Here is a 15,623-nt window from a genome sequence, read left to right as displayed (position 1 = left end):
CTGTTTTAGGGACGTTGCTACGTACTAATAGGCTGCTGAGCCTCCTCCATTCAAACAATGTCCATACATTGAAACTGCTTTAGTGTCCTTTAAAACATGGAAACAAGATAGATTTAAAAGACGTGTAGGAAAGAACTGCAGATGCAGGTTTAAATCGAAGGTAGACACAAAATGCTGGAGTAACTCAGCGGGACAGGCAGCATCTCTGGAGAGAAGGAATGATTGACGTTTCGGGTCGAGATCCTTCTTCTGAAGTCTGAAGAAGGGTCTCGACCCGAAACGTCACCCATTTCTTCTCTCCAGAAATGCTGCCTGTCCCGCTGAGTTACTCCAGTATTTTGTGTCTACCTTCGATTTTAAAGTCCCTTGGTGGAGACCAAATCAGTGGATATTCTTAAGGCGGAGATTGACAGATTAGTTGATCAGTGAGGGTGTCAGGGGTTAAGGAGCGAAGGTAGGAGAATGGGGTTGAGAGGGAAAGATAGACCCGCCTTGATGGAATGGCGGAGTAGACTTGATGGACCGTATGGCCTAGTTCTGCTCCTATAACTTCTGAACATGAACTAAACTATTGTTCATGTCCTGCCCTTGCCTTGCCCCATCCTCCCTGCTCACTCCTGTTATTTTCTCCATAGCCTGATGAAAACCTGGAGCCTTTCTTTGATTCGTTGGTGAAGCAGACCCAGGTCCCCAACATGTTCTCACTGCAGCTTTGTGGAACAGGCTTTACCCTGAATGATACGGATACAGTGTCGTCTGTGGGAGGCAGCATGGTGAGTGTCTTCTGTTCTCCGCCACTGCTACTTTGCTTGAATTCAAGCAGTTGTGCCGTAATCAGTTATTCGGGGAAAATTGCTAATCTTGCTTCTTCTTCCAGTACGTAATCTAGATTGGCAACCTTCCAGCTTCCTGTGCCAAGGTGGCCTTGACAGCAGAATAGCTGCAGAAACAAAATCTGAGACAAAGCAAGCAACGGTGAAAGCAGATGCCTCTGTGCTTTTGTACAAGCCTGACTTGAAAATGTGTGCTTGCTGCATTTGTGTGAATTTCCACTACTTTATAATTCTGCCTGATGCCATGCAGTGCAGAAAATCAAGTGTACTTCTGATTTCTGCATGAAAATTAAAGTACGATTGCAAGTAACTAAATTGGGAGTGGGCTGCAGAGTTTTGTCGTTCAAAAACCATGGCTGATATGGTATCCCAGTCGTCTTTCCTGCTTTATTCCTACACTTCTTGATCCGGTATCTAAGGAATTGGAATCTGAAATGAAATCAGTTAGAATCGAAAAGAAAAAGGTCAGCATATTGAAAGTAAATCTGCAACAGAGCCAGCAATGGTTTCTCATTGAATTCCCCAATGCCAATCTGCTACTGGTTTATCTAAGCCACATACCAATGCAGGTAGATGGTGGTAGGGCAGCCAGTGACCAAGGTTATTGGCCTCCTGTAAATCTTCTAGGGTGAGTCTGGTTGCACCCTCCTCATATGTTTGTTTGTTTGTTTTCCCTCTCGCTCTCTCCCTCTCTTTCTCTCCCTCTCTTTCTCTTCCTCTCTTTCTCTCCCTCTCTTTCTCTCCCTCTCATTCTCTCCCTCTCTTTCTCTCCCTCTTTCTCTTTCTCTCCCTCTCTTTCTCTCTCCCTTTCTCCCTCTTCCTCCCTCTCCCTCTCTCTCCCCTTCTCTTTCCCCCTCTCTTTCCCTCCCTCTCTTTCACTCCCTCTCTTTCACTTTCTCCTTCTCCCTCTCTCTCTCTCTCTCTCTTTCTCTCTCTTTCTCTCTCTGGTGGTGTGTGGTTTCAACCTCTGTATCTTCTGCCGGATGGGAAAAGGGAGAAGGAATGACCGGGGTGGGACAAGTCTTTGATTATGTTGGCTGCTTTTCCGAGGCAGATGGAGTCAATGGTGGGAAATCCGATCTGTGTGACAGACTGGGCTACATCTATAACTCTCCAGAAGTTCTTGTGGTCTTGGGCAAAGCTGGTCCCAACCCGGCTGTATGTTTCCCATGGTGCATCTGTAGACGTTTGTAAGAGTCATTGCAGACATGCTGAATTTCCTCAGTCTATTCAGGAAGTAGAGGTGTGGTGTACTACCTTGGCTGTTGCTTCAGTGTGGTTGGTCCACAGATCATTGGTTATATTAACGTCAAGGAACTTGAAACTCCCAACTATTTCCATTTCGGCACCATTGATGCTGATCGGGGCATGTACTCCACCACGCTTCCTAAAGTCAATAAGTAGCTCTTTCGTCTTGCTGACATTGAGGGAGAGGTTATTGTTCTGACACCATGTTACTAAGTTCTTTATCTCCTTCCTGTTTTCCAGAGGCTATCAGGTCTCAATGGTGCAGGTGGAGTTGCCCTGATCTAACTGGCCAGAGAGCTGAAAGCCCCTTGCCTATTCCTGGTATTGTTTGCTTTCTCCCTGAACCATAGAGGATAACAGGAGGCACTGGCATTTCCCTGAATCGCTCAGTGCTGGAGATAGTGCACATTCTGTGCTCCATCAGCAGAAATACTCCAGGGCTGCCTACTTTGGCTGTTCTGTACGGGCTTAGTTGCTGTCTTTCTAGATAACGCATGTGGAATGACAACCATTTATTCTGCTCTCGTCAACAAGACAAATCAGGGTCACCCTTCCTGGTCTACGTGTCGTGCTTCCTGCACAGATGTCTTGTGAGGGGCAGAATGGCTTTACTCCTCTCCTTTTGAGCCAAATAACCAAGAGAGTCTAGACTCACACACAACATCGCCAACATGGGCAAGGCAGTGGAGTATAACGCCATCTGTTAGATAAATACTAGTCATATCACAGTGATAAGGAGGTTCTGTGAGTAAGAGAACGAGAAAAAGAGAGACTGCTGAATATCGAAAACCAAAATTATGATGTAGTTGTAAGTGATAAGCACAAATGTGAGTCATTAACCTTAAGTAAACAGTAATGTGGTTGAGATAAGAAAGGCGTAATATTACACCCTTGACTGACCTTTGTTCTCTCCCTACCATGTTATAGATAATCGGTGGAGTTGACTCTTCTCTATATCTGGGCAACATCTGGTTCACCCCAATCAGGAAACAGTGGTACTATGAGGTGATAATAGTAAAGATCGAGATCAATGGGCAGGACCTGAATCTGGACTGCAAGGAGGTGAGTCCCGCACTGCACCATAACCCTACACCACCCCAACACCGACCTGCACGCTACATATTATCTCCAGACTGAATGAACTGCACAATTGCATGCAGACCACGGCGCACACAACCCATTCACGACAAGCACAGACCAATGTCAGCGTACACTGCTGTAAATATCCCTGGGTCCATTCCCCAGCTGCCACTGAAAAGCACCCTTGTGCTGGAACATCCCGCTGCTGTGAACTGATGCTGAATTATGCTTCGGTGGTGCAAAACTAAATCACTTTGGGATTTATAAACAAAATAATGGAAATATATAACACATGGAATATTAGCTGAGAGCGAGTAAAAGATAGTAATTGATTATCCCGAGCTGGGCAACTGTGTGTGTGTTGGATAACGTCCCAAACCAAGGGTCCCATAAGATCGTAGAGGGGACTGGCGTAAGGGGGGGACTGCCGAGAACAATGAGGGACCCGGGGGGGGGGGGGGGAGGAGAGAGAAGGAAGAGGGACCATTGAGACGATATTGAATACTTTTGTAAGTTTGTCGACGCCCTATGTGTGGCCACTCTTTGCATACTTGTGCAGTGTATGCAAAACAAAGAATTTCACTGCCAAATACATGTGACAATAAAGTGTCTATCAATCAATGTTTGGCTCAAGTGCAGAATGTGGCCTAGGCTTACGTTTGCCATTGATAGACACAAAAATGCTAGAGTAACTCAGCAGGACAGGCAGCATCTCTGGGTAGAAGGAATGGGTGACGTTTTGGGTCGAGACCCTCCTTCAGACTGCGAGTCAGGGGAAAGGGTGACAGAGATAAGGACGTGTAAGGTGTGAAAATGGAACATCAAAGGGGATGTAATTCAAGGAAAATATGGAATGGGTCTTTGTTAGCTAGGAGAAAGTGACAACAAAGGATGCAGGGATAAAATGTAATCAGGACAGTCAGACTGGTCGGTGAACTAGGATGGGTGAGAGAGGGAAAGCAAGGGTTACTTGAAGTTAGAGCAATCAATATTCATACCACTGGGGTATTCCCGAAGCGGAATATCAGGTGCTGTTCCTCCAAATAGCGCTGGGCCTCACTCTACTACCAAAAGGCATGAGATATTCCAAAAGCTGAAGGCAGGGTGTGTGATGGAACAGCTCATCATCCATACCCTCCTACCATTGTGGAGACAGTGGAGAAGATAATTGTGGAGAGGACCCTAGAAACTGGTTGTCTAAGATCAAACTGGACGACAAGGTGGTGCAGCGGTAGAGTTGCTGCCTTACAGCTCCAGAGACCTGGGTTTGATCCTGACTACGAGTGCTGTCTGCATGGAGTTTGTACCTTCTCCCTGTGACCTGTGTGGGTTTTGTCCAGGATCACCGGTTTCCTCCCACATTCCAAAGACGTACAGGTTTATAGGTTAATTAGCTTCGATAAAAACTGTAGATTGTCCCTCGTGTGTAGGACAGTGTTAATGTACAGGGATCACTGGTCGGCGCGGACTCAGTGGGCCAAAGGGCCTGTTTCCGCGCTGTACCTCTAAACTAAACTAAACTGGGTGTGTAACTGTTCTGCATATTCACAGTCTACAACAATGTCCTCCACTCAAACCTGATAATTCTCCCAGTCCCCATCTTGAGCACGGATTTCACATCCCTATCAAAATCCCTCACTGTGTCTTTGAAACTCATTCTCTCTCTCCTGTTTTGTTTTCCGGTTTCTTCAGTACAACTACGACAAGAGCATTGTGGACAGTGGGACCACGAACCTCCGGCTGCCCAAGAAGGTCTTCCAAGCCGCAGTGAAATCCATCAAAGCCGCCTCTTCTGTTGAGTATTGTTTCTTAAAAGGAAGGAAAGTCGATGTGTTGCTACGAACTCTTTTATATCTTGAGGATGAAATGGGAAGAAATAGTTTTTCCTTCTATTTTCTAATGTTGTTCGTGCTGGTGAGGCATTTGATGAGCGTTTGACAGCACTGGGTCTTTACTCGCTGGATTTTAGAAGGATGTGGGGGGTGGGGACTCATTGAAACTTACCGATTAGTGAAGGACAATAGACAATAGGTGCAGGAGGAGGCCATTCGGCCCTTCGAGCCAGTCAATGTGATCATGGCTGATCATTCTCAATCAGTACCCCGTTCCTGCCTTCTCCCCATACCCCCTGACTCCGCTATCCTTAAGAGCTCTATCTAGCTCTCTCTTGAATGCATTCGGAGAATTGGCCTCCACTGTCTTTTGAGGCAGAGAATTCCACAGATTCACAACTCTCTGACTGAAAAAGTTTTTCCTCATCTCAGTTCTAAATGGCCTACCCCTTATTCTTAAACTGTGGCCCCTTGTTCTGGACTCCCCCAACATTGGGAACATGTTTCCTGCCTCTAACATGTCCAACCCCTTGATAAGATCTTCTCTCATCCTTCTAAATTCAAGTGTATACAAGCCTGGATAGAGTGGATGCGGAGAGGAATTTTCCACTAGTGGGAGAGTCTAGTACCAAAGGGTGTAGCCTCAGAATAAAAGGAAATATTTTTAGAAAGATGAGGAGGAATTTCTTTGGTCAGAGAGTCGTGAATCTGTGGTCATCATTGGATATTTTTAAGGCAGAAATTGATGGATTCGTGTTTAGTAAGGGTGTCAAAGGTTATGGGGACAAGACAAGAGAATGGGGTTGAGAGGGAAAGATAGATCAGCCGTGATTGAATGGCGAAGTGGACTTGATGGGCCGAATGACTTAATTCTGCTCCTGTGACTTATGAACTTTGCTAAACCTAAGTCGCCCTTGAAAAGATAGCAGTGAGCTGTCTTTTTGAACCCTGGTGATCCTTTTTATGAAGGTACCCCCATAAATTTGTTGACCCGGGAGTTCCACGATTTAGACCCAGTGACCATGAAGGAGGTGGTGTAAGTTGTTGTGAGACGTGGAAGTGAGCATGCTGCTGGAGAGTAGGGATTCAGATAGATAGAGATACAGCAAGGAAACAGGCCCTTCGGCTGCCTTACACCAAGACCTCACCAGCCCTCCATCACCCGTTCACGCAGGTTCTATATTATCCTACTCCCTAGGGACAGGTTACAGAGGCCAACTAAGCTACAAACCCACATGACTTTGCAGTGTGAGTGGAAACCGGAGCACCCAGCGGAAACCCACGCAGTCATAGGGAGAACATGCAAACTTCACACAGATAGCTCCTGAGACCACAGATTGTTCCGGTGGCGCAGCGGTAGAGTTGCTGCCTTACAGCAAATGCAGCGCCGGAGATCCGGGTTCGATCCCGACTACGGGTGCTGTCTGTATGGAGTTTGTACGTTCTCCCCGTGACCTCCGTTGGTTTTCTCCGAGATCTTCAGTTTCCTCCCACATTCCAAAGACGTGCAGGCATGTAGGTTAATTGGCTTGGTAAATGTAAAAATTGTCCCTAGTGGGAATAAGATAGTGTTAATGTGCGGGGATCGCTGGTCGGCACCGACCTGGTGGGCCGAAAGGGCCTGTTTCCGCGCTGTATCTCTAAACTAAACTAAAGATCAGGATTGAAGCTGGGTCTCTGGTGCTACGAAGCAGGAGCTCCACCAGCTGCGTCACCATGCTGGCCTCTTGTTATTGGTGGTAGAAATCACTGGAAGTGCTATCTGAGTAACCATTTCCATTTTTTGAAGTGTAACAGCATCTGGGGTTGGGAAGAAGGGGAGAGACGTACAATTCATTGGATGGAAGGTTCAAGGAGTTGGCAGAGGTTATGATGGGCAGAATTCTGCCCTGTATCACTTAATGATTCCTTTATAGGCATGTACACACTCTTGTGCTGTAAATTAACATTGTCAGGAGTTCTTGGCTTGATTGCTCGTGCAGAGTTAGCAGATCACAACCTGGGAATTCTGGAAGCAAAATGATGAAAATGCTTTAGATCTGAAATAAAAACAAAAAAAAACCTAGAAAAGGCTGGAAACACTCTCGAGGTCAGACAGCATCCGTGGAGGGAGAAAGAGTTAATGTTTCAGGGGATGGTTTATCAGAACTGGTGATGGTATCTGAGATGGTATCTATTTTCTCCGTTGGGCTCAGGCAGGACACTGACTAATTGGATAGAACTTTCAAAGACATGGCACAAACGAAGGGCTGGTTGTCTGTTCAGTAGCAGGAGAGAGAAGAGGAACCGTGAATGTTTACGCCTAATTATTTTTCTTCTGATACATATACATGTTTGATATTTTTAGAAATCAGACGGGTTAGTTGAAGAGTCTTCCTGAAATGGTAGCTGTTTCTCTTTCCATAGATTCTGCGTGACCTGTTGAGAGGTTCCAGCATCTTCTGTTTATAATTTCTGATATTTTGGGGTTTTGCACTGAGGTGACTTGTAAGACCAATTTACTGGATGGATGTCTTACACGAGGGATGACCTGGACTTGTGTAATTCCACCTCATTTGAGTCGGCAAGGGGCAGAAAATTGAGAATAGTATATTAGCCAGATACTGAGGACAGTAACGCAAGGCATTCAGCACATGTGAACATTTAAATAGGATGTTAAGCCAAGGCCCAGTTTGCCCTATTGAGTGGAGATAGATAGATTCTTGATTCGTACAGGTGTCAGAGGTTATGGGGAGAAGGCAGGAGAATAAGTCAAGTCAAGTCAAGTCAATTTATTTGTATAGCACATTTAAAAACAACCCACGTTGACCAAAGTGCTGCACATCTGACTAGGAAAAAAAAAAGAAACATACAGTGGCAGGCAGCGAAACACAACGGCGCGGCCATCTTGAACAAAATGTTAATTCAATCACCCACAGTCCAACAACAAAAGCATTAAATAAGCATTAAATTACACCCCCAAAAAACCCCCAAAAACACAGTCCAACAATAAAAGCACTAAACAGGCCCCCAAATTACCCAACCCCAAAAACCCCCAAAACACAGTCCAACAATAAAAGCATTAAATAGGCATTCAAATCACACAACCCCAAAACCCCCAAAAACACAGTCCAACAATAAAAGCATCAAACAGGCACTCAAACCACCCAATCCCAAAAACACACAAAAAAAGAAACATCCATCACAGTGAGTCTCCTCCAGTCCTCTCCTCACTGTGATGGAAGGCCACAATGTCTTTCCCATCTCCTGCTGTCCTTGCCCGCAGTCAGGTTGTTGTGGTTGCAGGCCGCACCGGACGGTCCACAGCGGGCCAAGCCCAAGGCGCGTCGCGTCGCAGCCACTCCCGCAGCCTCCGAAGACGGCCGGCTCCGCCGATGATAAGTCCGATCCGGGGCGGGCGAACACGCTGCTGCCACTGTTGCTGCACGTCGGGGCGGTCGTGGCTCCCGACATTGAAGCCCCCGCCCAGCAGAGAAATATCCCGCGGCATATCTTAGGCCGCGCCGGACGGTGAAATGTCCGCGACCCAAGTCCCAGCGGGCGAACACGCTGCCGCTGCCGGAGCTCCCGATGTCGGCATCCACGCGGCCCGAGCCTAAGGCGAGTCGCAGCCGCTCCCGCAGCCTCCGAAGACGGCCGGCTCCGGTGGTGGTAAGTCCGATCCGCGGGCTCTGCGTACCAGAGCCCTGGAGGCCGCCAGCTCCAGGAGTTGGGCCGATGGTAGGCCGCAGCAGGAACGGAGACACGGCCCAGAAAACAAAGGTCGGGTCTCCGTTCGGAAGGGACACATATTTACAATGTTACAGTTCCCCCCCTCCCCCCCACATACACACATAGTACACAAACACAAAAACACCACATCACAACTACAATTAAGACCAAAAAAAACAACAAAAACACAAAGACAAATGGACCGCAGGTGAGCCGCAGCTGCTAGGGCAGTGCCGCCATTTTGTACTTACATAATAAGGTTAGGAGGGAGAGATAGATCAGCCATGATTGAATGGCGGAGTAATCTTGATGGGCTGAATGGCCTAATTTTACTCCTATCCCTTATGACATGAGATATTGGACCCCACGCCGCCATTTGCAAGAAGGGCAATGGAGGTCTCATTGGTACCTTACCTAAACTAGCACCTTACCAGACTACACCAGCATAATAGTTCACCACATTACTGTGCAGAAATTACCAGTAACATTTCCTTTATTATCAAAACGACTGCACTTCAGGTCAGGACCCTTCATAGGACTGGCTCCTAGCTTTCCAGCCTTGAAGGAGAGCAGCCTAGAAACAATCCGACAGAGTTCACTCAAGTTGGAGGCATGATGGGAATGTGAAATGCCAGGCACCTCATCAGATAAAAGACAAACGTGGCAGACAATATGTGGAGTTTCTCTTCTTTCGTACAAAAACATCTTGTTTATAAATAGCATCATTAGCATCCCAAACCTTCCCAAGGCGGTTCACAAACCCGAAAACATGATATCAAAAATGTACATTCTGGAAACTTTCTGAAAGGACACGGATTGATGTTCCTTAAGCGATATTGGGAGAAAAAATGTGAATTCCCAGAGGGAATAGTAGATGCAGTAAGGACAAAGTTGTAAATTCCTCATCTCTAATGTCTCATAAATCTGCAGCAGAATAATTCTCTGGTGTAATCTCTTAATATACACATCACACATACATATGTTTAAATGGTAAATGACTGTAGTTGAAAACTTGTACAACATCTGGTGTTGATTAAAGAATCCTGGCGTAATGAAATATTCATGGTCATCATTACTAGCGTCACTTTTTAGTTTTATTCTCTCTTTTGACAGACGGAGAAGTTCCCTGATGGGTTCTGGTTGGGCGAGCAGCTGGTGTGTTGGCAAGTTGGCACCACGCCTTGGCACATCTTCCCTACGATATCGCTCTACCTCATGGGGGAGGCCACCAACCAATCCTTCCAAATCACCATCCTGCCGCAAGTAAGTCAGAAAGACCCTCCGTTATAACAGGCAAGAAACAAACGGCAGCATCCTTGCTGGGAAATGGGCAGACGGCATTTTGGGTCGGGATCCTTCTTCCAATGACCCAAAACATGGGTCGCCTGTCCATTTGCCTCCACACATGCTGCTTGGCCCATTGAGATACTCCAGTGATTTGGGCTTTTTCTGCACAAGGTCTTAGCATCTGCAATCTCAGTTACATGATCACCATCAGGACCCCCACCCCCCATCCTTGCACATCCCCAATCCTGGACTTTCCACTCGTCACTTTAATTTCATGTTTCATGTATTTTGTTGTGTTTTTTTTACTGTTGGCAGACCAATCTCCCTCCTGTGATAAATAAAGTTCTATCGTTTCAAATTAAGTTAACTTAGAACATAATCTGTTCCTTTTAGCTATGCTTTCCTTTGTAAGGTGTCCATCATGTCAATTAAATCCAGTAGCTGCCATTGATGGATCTTGGGTATAAGATTTTTAACCATGTTTATATGTGGGCCAAGCTAACAAGCTGGTTGACAGTGATGACCCATCTTGCAGAATGCCAGATACAATTCATAGACTGAGCCAAGTGATGATGGCAATCTGAAATGCAAAGATTGTGAGAAATGTTCCACGGGTCAGGCTTCTCAGAGAAACAGAGTTAATATTTCTGCAAAAAGAAATACACAAACTGTCTAAGAAACATTTAGACATGTACATGGATAGTTCAGGTGCAGAGGGATGTGGGCCAAAACCAGGCAGGTGGGACTAGTGTAGATGGGACATGTTGGACGATTTGGGCAAGTTGGGCTGAAGGGCCTGTTTCCATGCTCTATGACTAAATGCTGAAGTAACTCAGCATGTCAGGCAGTATCTCTGGCAAACATGGATAGATGAGGTTTCCGGCGGGACCCTTCACAATTTGCAGTTGTCTTTTTTTGTAAACCAGCATCTGCAGTTCCTTATTTCTACATCTCAATTATCAACCTGGCTGCATCATTAGTACTGGAACCATTAATCCAGCCTTCTCTCTGCTCTTTCTTCTCATTTATCCACCAGTTTACTTTTCATAAATCAACCTGCATAGGGACTTGTGCTTTTTGTTGAATGATGAAGTGTAGGAATGGAACAGATTTGTATGATCGATAGCCAGACTGTGGCAATTGTCCTTCCAAGAGTGATGGAAGCAGCTTGGCAATTACCGACTGGAATTTAGTAGAATAGTGATACCATTAAGATGTACTTGCATCTCGAAGAGACTGCTGCTGTGGATGCTGATGCTGTTTCTTTGGTAAAGAATTCAAACAAGGGGGCATGATCTCAAGATAAAGGATTGGTGGTTTAGGATTCAAATAAGAAAGGTATTTGCCTAGAGGGTTGCATGGTAGCATGGCGGTAGAGCTACTGCCTTATAGCGCCAGAGTTCCAGGTTCGATCCTGACTACGCGTGCTTCTCTGTAGAGTTTATACGTTCTCCCCGTGACCTGCATGGGTTTTCTCTGAGATCTTCGGTTTCCTCCCACACTCCAAAGACGTGCAGGTTTGTAGGTTAATTGGCTTGGTGTAAAATGTAAAATTGTCCCTAGTGTGGGATAGTGTTAGTGTGTTGGGATCGCTGGTCGGTGCGGACTCGGTGGGCCGAAGGGCCTGTTTTCATGCTGTATCTCTAAACTAAACTAAAATGTTGTGACTTTTTTTAAAAGCAGAGGTCTGTTGAGAATATTCAAGGCAAGAATCGGTAGTTTTTCAGATCTAAAGAGAACAGGGAAGATTGAAATCTGGAAGGAAAGTAAATGCGGGAGAGCGTCAGCCATGATCTTATTGGACGAGGGTTAGAAGGCTAATTTTATGCTAATTCAAGGGCAACAATGTCAATTGTTTGAGAGTCAAGAGTGTTTTATTGTCATAGGTCCCAAACACAAATGAAATTCTTACTTGCAGCAAAACATTAATATATAACCATAGTACTTTGTAAATAATATAAGCAGAAGAAAAGTTCAGTATGTATGTGTGTGCGTATTTATTTATACATATGTGTGTGTACGCAAAAATATATATACACACACATATATATATATATACTAGAACAAGTGTGCCCGTTGGAAGCGGGCCCGTTGGGCCCGTCCCCACTCCCCCCATTCTCTCCTCCCCCAGCCCTACTCTTACCCGTTTTGTGATGACAGATGTTGCGGTATTTGTTGAGGGGGGAGAGAGTGAGTTGGGAGGGGGGGTTGTTTTGCGGGGAGATGTTCTCCGGGTTTTTAGAGAGAGGAGAGAAGCAAGGGGAGAGAGGAGAGGTGTGCCGGTGATCGCGGGCTTGCTCCGCTAACGGCGTCCATTGTTTTTGTGCGTGTGAGGATATTCCGCGCATGCGTGTTGAGTACTGAGTGTGGAGACACAACATCTGAGTTTTAATAGTATATAGATATATATATATATACACACACACACACACACACACATACATATACACACACACATACATACATATATACACATACAGATATATTGTAATTTGTTTGAGATCCACAAACAGAAGAATTGATCCTGTGGTTGTAACGTTCCAACAAGTAGGGAAGGTTATGGCAACCTGTGTATAGGTGTTTCTCACAGACACACGGACTGGGGGGGGGGGGGGGGGGGGTGTGGGGCTATCCAAGTTAATGTGGTTACAAAAGGACTCAATACCAAAGTGGGATTGTGATGACAGAGAATAATATACAGAGATTCAATAGGATATAGACGAGCGAAGTGAGAGGGCATGATAATGGAAGTTGTAGTATGGAAAAATATAAAACGAGAGGCTATCTCCTTTGGGATGAATATCAGAAACACAGACTATTGATTACATAGACAGAGGGTGAGTAATGTTGATGTTCGGTGGTACCTACGTATGCTTGTACACAAATCACTGAAAGTCCACAGACAGGTAGACCAAGTCATTATGACGGCAAATGGTTTTATTAGCCTATGTTACAAGTTTATTAAGAAGTCCTGCAGTTGTCAGGATAAGACCACACTTGGAGTATTGTGTATAGTTTGTATAAGGAGACTACATTTCCCATGAATGGAAACCAGAGGACATAGGTTTAAGATGAGGGGGGGGGGGGAGACTTAAGACTTAATAGGGACCCGACGGGCAACATTTTTACAAGGGTGGTGGGTATGTGGAACAAGCTGCCAGAAGAGGTCGTTGAGGCAGGTACTATCACAACATTTGGACGGGTACAGGGATAGGATAGGTTTAGAAGGATATGGGGCCAATGCAGGCAGGTGTCGATGGGGCTTGTTGGTCAGCATGGGCAAGTTGGGCCAAATGGCCTGTTTTCACACTGTACGACTCTATAAGATGTAGTTTCCACAGAAGAAGGGAGCCAAGATTAATTAGACTGGTCCCATGGATGGTGGGTTTAATGGACGAGGTGAGATTGAATAGACTGTGACATTATTCCCCAAAGTTTAGAATATATCTCATTGAAATAGACAAAATCCTTCAAGTTTTTGATAGACTAGAGGTAGCAAGATATTTTCCCTGGCTAAGAAATTTGAATCAGGGGACAGAGTTTCAGAATGAAAGATAGGCCATTGAGATGAGGAGACATTACATCACTAAGAGAGTCGAGAACTTTAGTAATTCTCCAGCCCAATGTACTGCGGAGGCTCAGTTTGTTCATTCAAAGCGGATAACAGTGTTCTCTATGTTTAAGAGAATCAAGCGATGTGGCGATAAGCAGGAAGATGGCACTTGAGTAGAAGATCAGCCATGGCAGAGCAGGCTCAGAGTAGACATCTTAGCTTTTGTTTCTTATGTTCAATGAAATGCTTCAGGGTAAACTCAACTCATCGTGGACATACCATTGACTTCCAATTCTTTGCTTCTCTAAAACACAGCAATACCTGCGGCCAGTGGAAGATGTCGCCACCTCTCAGGACGACTGCTACAAGTTTGCCATTTCCCAGTCCACCACAGGAACGGTGATGGGGGCCGTCATCATGGAAGGGTTTTACGTCGTATTTGACCGTGCCCGGAAGCGCATTGGATTTGCGGTTAGCACCTGTCACGGTGAGTGCGATGAATCCTGTTTCATGTAGTCCCGTTCTTCATCCACGTAGTCACTATGACACTGGCTGAGTACCATGTCCAAGGGCATAAGAAATGTTCTATTACCTTTAAAGACACAGCATGGAAACAGGCCCTTCGGCCCACCGAGTCCGCGCCGACCAGCGATCCCCACACACTAACACTAAACAGCGCACACTAGGGACGATTTACAATTTTACCAAGCCAATTAGCCTACAAACATGTACCTCTTTGGAGTGTGGGAGGAAACCAAAGCTCCCGGAGTAAACCCATGCAGGTCACGGGGAGAACGTACATACTCCATACAGAGAGTACCTGTAGTTAGGATCGAACCAGGGTCTCTGGCACTAAGGCAGCAACTCTACCGCTGCGCCACTCATAAAACTAGTTTCTTCTGCAACTCAGCAGAACGCTCAACTGAACCTCTATCACTTTCATATCATATCATATACATACAGCCGGAAACAGGCCTTTTCTGCCCTCCAAGTCCGTGCCGCCCAGTGATCCCCGTACATTAACACTATCCTACACCCACTAGGGACAATTTATTTTAACATTTACCCAGCCAATTAACCTACATACCTGTACGTCTTTCTTCCCATTGTTCTGGAAAAAAGACTGCCCTTCCCCAACAGGTCCTCCTCACCGCTGCAGGGTGAAGATCAGCCTGTGGCTGCCATGTTGTGTGGTTGCAAAGCATTGCACCAGCCCATGGTCCTGCTCCTCAATACAACACACTGGGCATCTCAACCTGGTTCCCTGAGGCATTAAACTACCTCAACTCAAAAATACCTCGGCTAAAGTGGGAGAAGTTGAAGTAACTTGTGATGGGTGCTGTTTGTTGAGGCATTGGCAGCCTGAGTCTGCCTTGTAATAGGAACCCGAGGGGCAACTTTTTCCACTCAGAGGCATTTAAAAGATACTTAGTTGTGTAAAGTGATCGGAAAGGTATAGAGGAATATGGGCCAGATGGCGCTGGTTTAGATGGAAGGTCTTGGTTGGCGTGGATGAGTTGGGCCAAGGGCCTGTTTCCATGCTGCATGACTGGACCTGGTCTTGCATCACATGTTTAGACCTTAATGGTGTATCCTTATTGTTTTGATGTGTTTATGCTTTATTTTTAATTGCTAACTGTATGTTTGTGTTGTCATTTGTGAGCGGAGCACCAAGGCACATTCCTTGTATATGCACATAGTTGGCCAATAAACTTATTCATTCATTATACACACCCTAGGCAGCCCTTACTTTAATAACCACAACATATTCCCCGTAAAAGGCACCGGTAAAATTACAATTTCCCACGTTTTCTCTGAGCTTTATAGCACCTTGCAAGTTGATCAGCCAGAATATTACACCAGATTTCAACCACTGCACCAGGCACAACTCATCGCTGAAAATATAGGAAGATCTCACAGGCCCATTACGGCTCACAAGGCCTGATGTGGTTCATGTCCACAATCCAAAAGATCATTGCAAGGGGAATCAGATGCATGCTTCATGGAGAAAATAGACGAGGGCGAGGCCAAAGGAACTAAGAGAAAGGAGCAAGAGAGGAATGATCAGGTAAATGCATA

General features: G+C 45.7%; 1 protein-coding gene across 1 annotated transcript in view; it reads left to right on the top strand.

Annotated features, from left to right (window-relative positions):
• The window catches only part of bace1 (beta-secretase 1), a 131,189-nt gene that overhangs the window by 107,793 nt on the left and 7,773 nt on the right, over positions 1 to 15,623 (top strand). The window contains exons 4-8 of the mRNA XM_078426675.1: positions 636 to 773; positions 3,009 to 3,143; positions 4,854 to 4,955; positions 9,818 to 9,967; positions 13,860 to 14,031. Coding sequence (XP_078282801.1) covers positions 636 to 773; positions 3,009 to 3,143; positions 4,854 to 4,955; positions 9,818 to 9,967; positions 13,860 to 14,031 — 697 coding nt within the window. The remainder of the gene's footprint in view (positions 1 to 635; positions 774 to 3,008; positions 3,144 to 4,853; positions 4,956 to 9,817; positions 9,968 to 13,859; positions 14,032 to 15,623) is intronic.

This window comes from Rhinoraja longicauda, chromosome 32 (genome assembly GCF_053455715.1).
Source record: "Rhinoraja longicauda isolate Sanriku21f chromosome 32, sRhiLon1.1, whole genome shotgun sequence".
NCBI classification, from domain to species: domain Eukaryota; kingdom Metazoa; phylum Chordata; class Chondrichthyes; order Rajiformes; family Arhynchobatidae; genus Rhinoraja; species Rhinoraja longicauda.
Note: the sequence above shows the minus strand (reverse complement) of the source record. Positions and strands in the feature narration are given on the sequence as shown.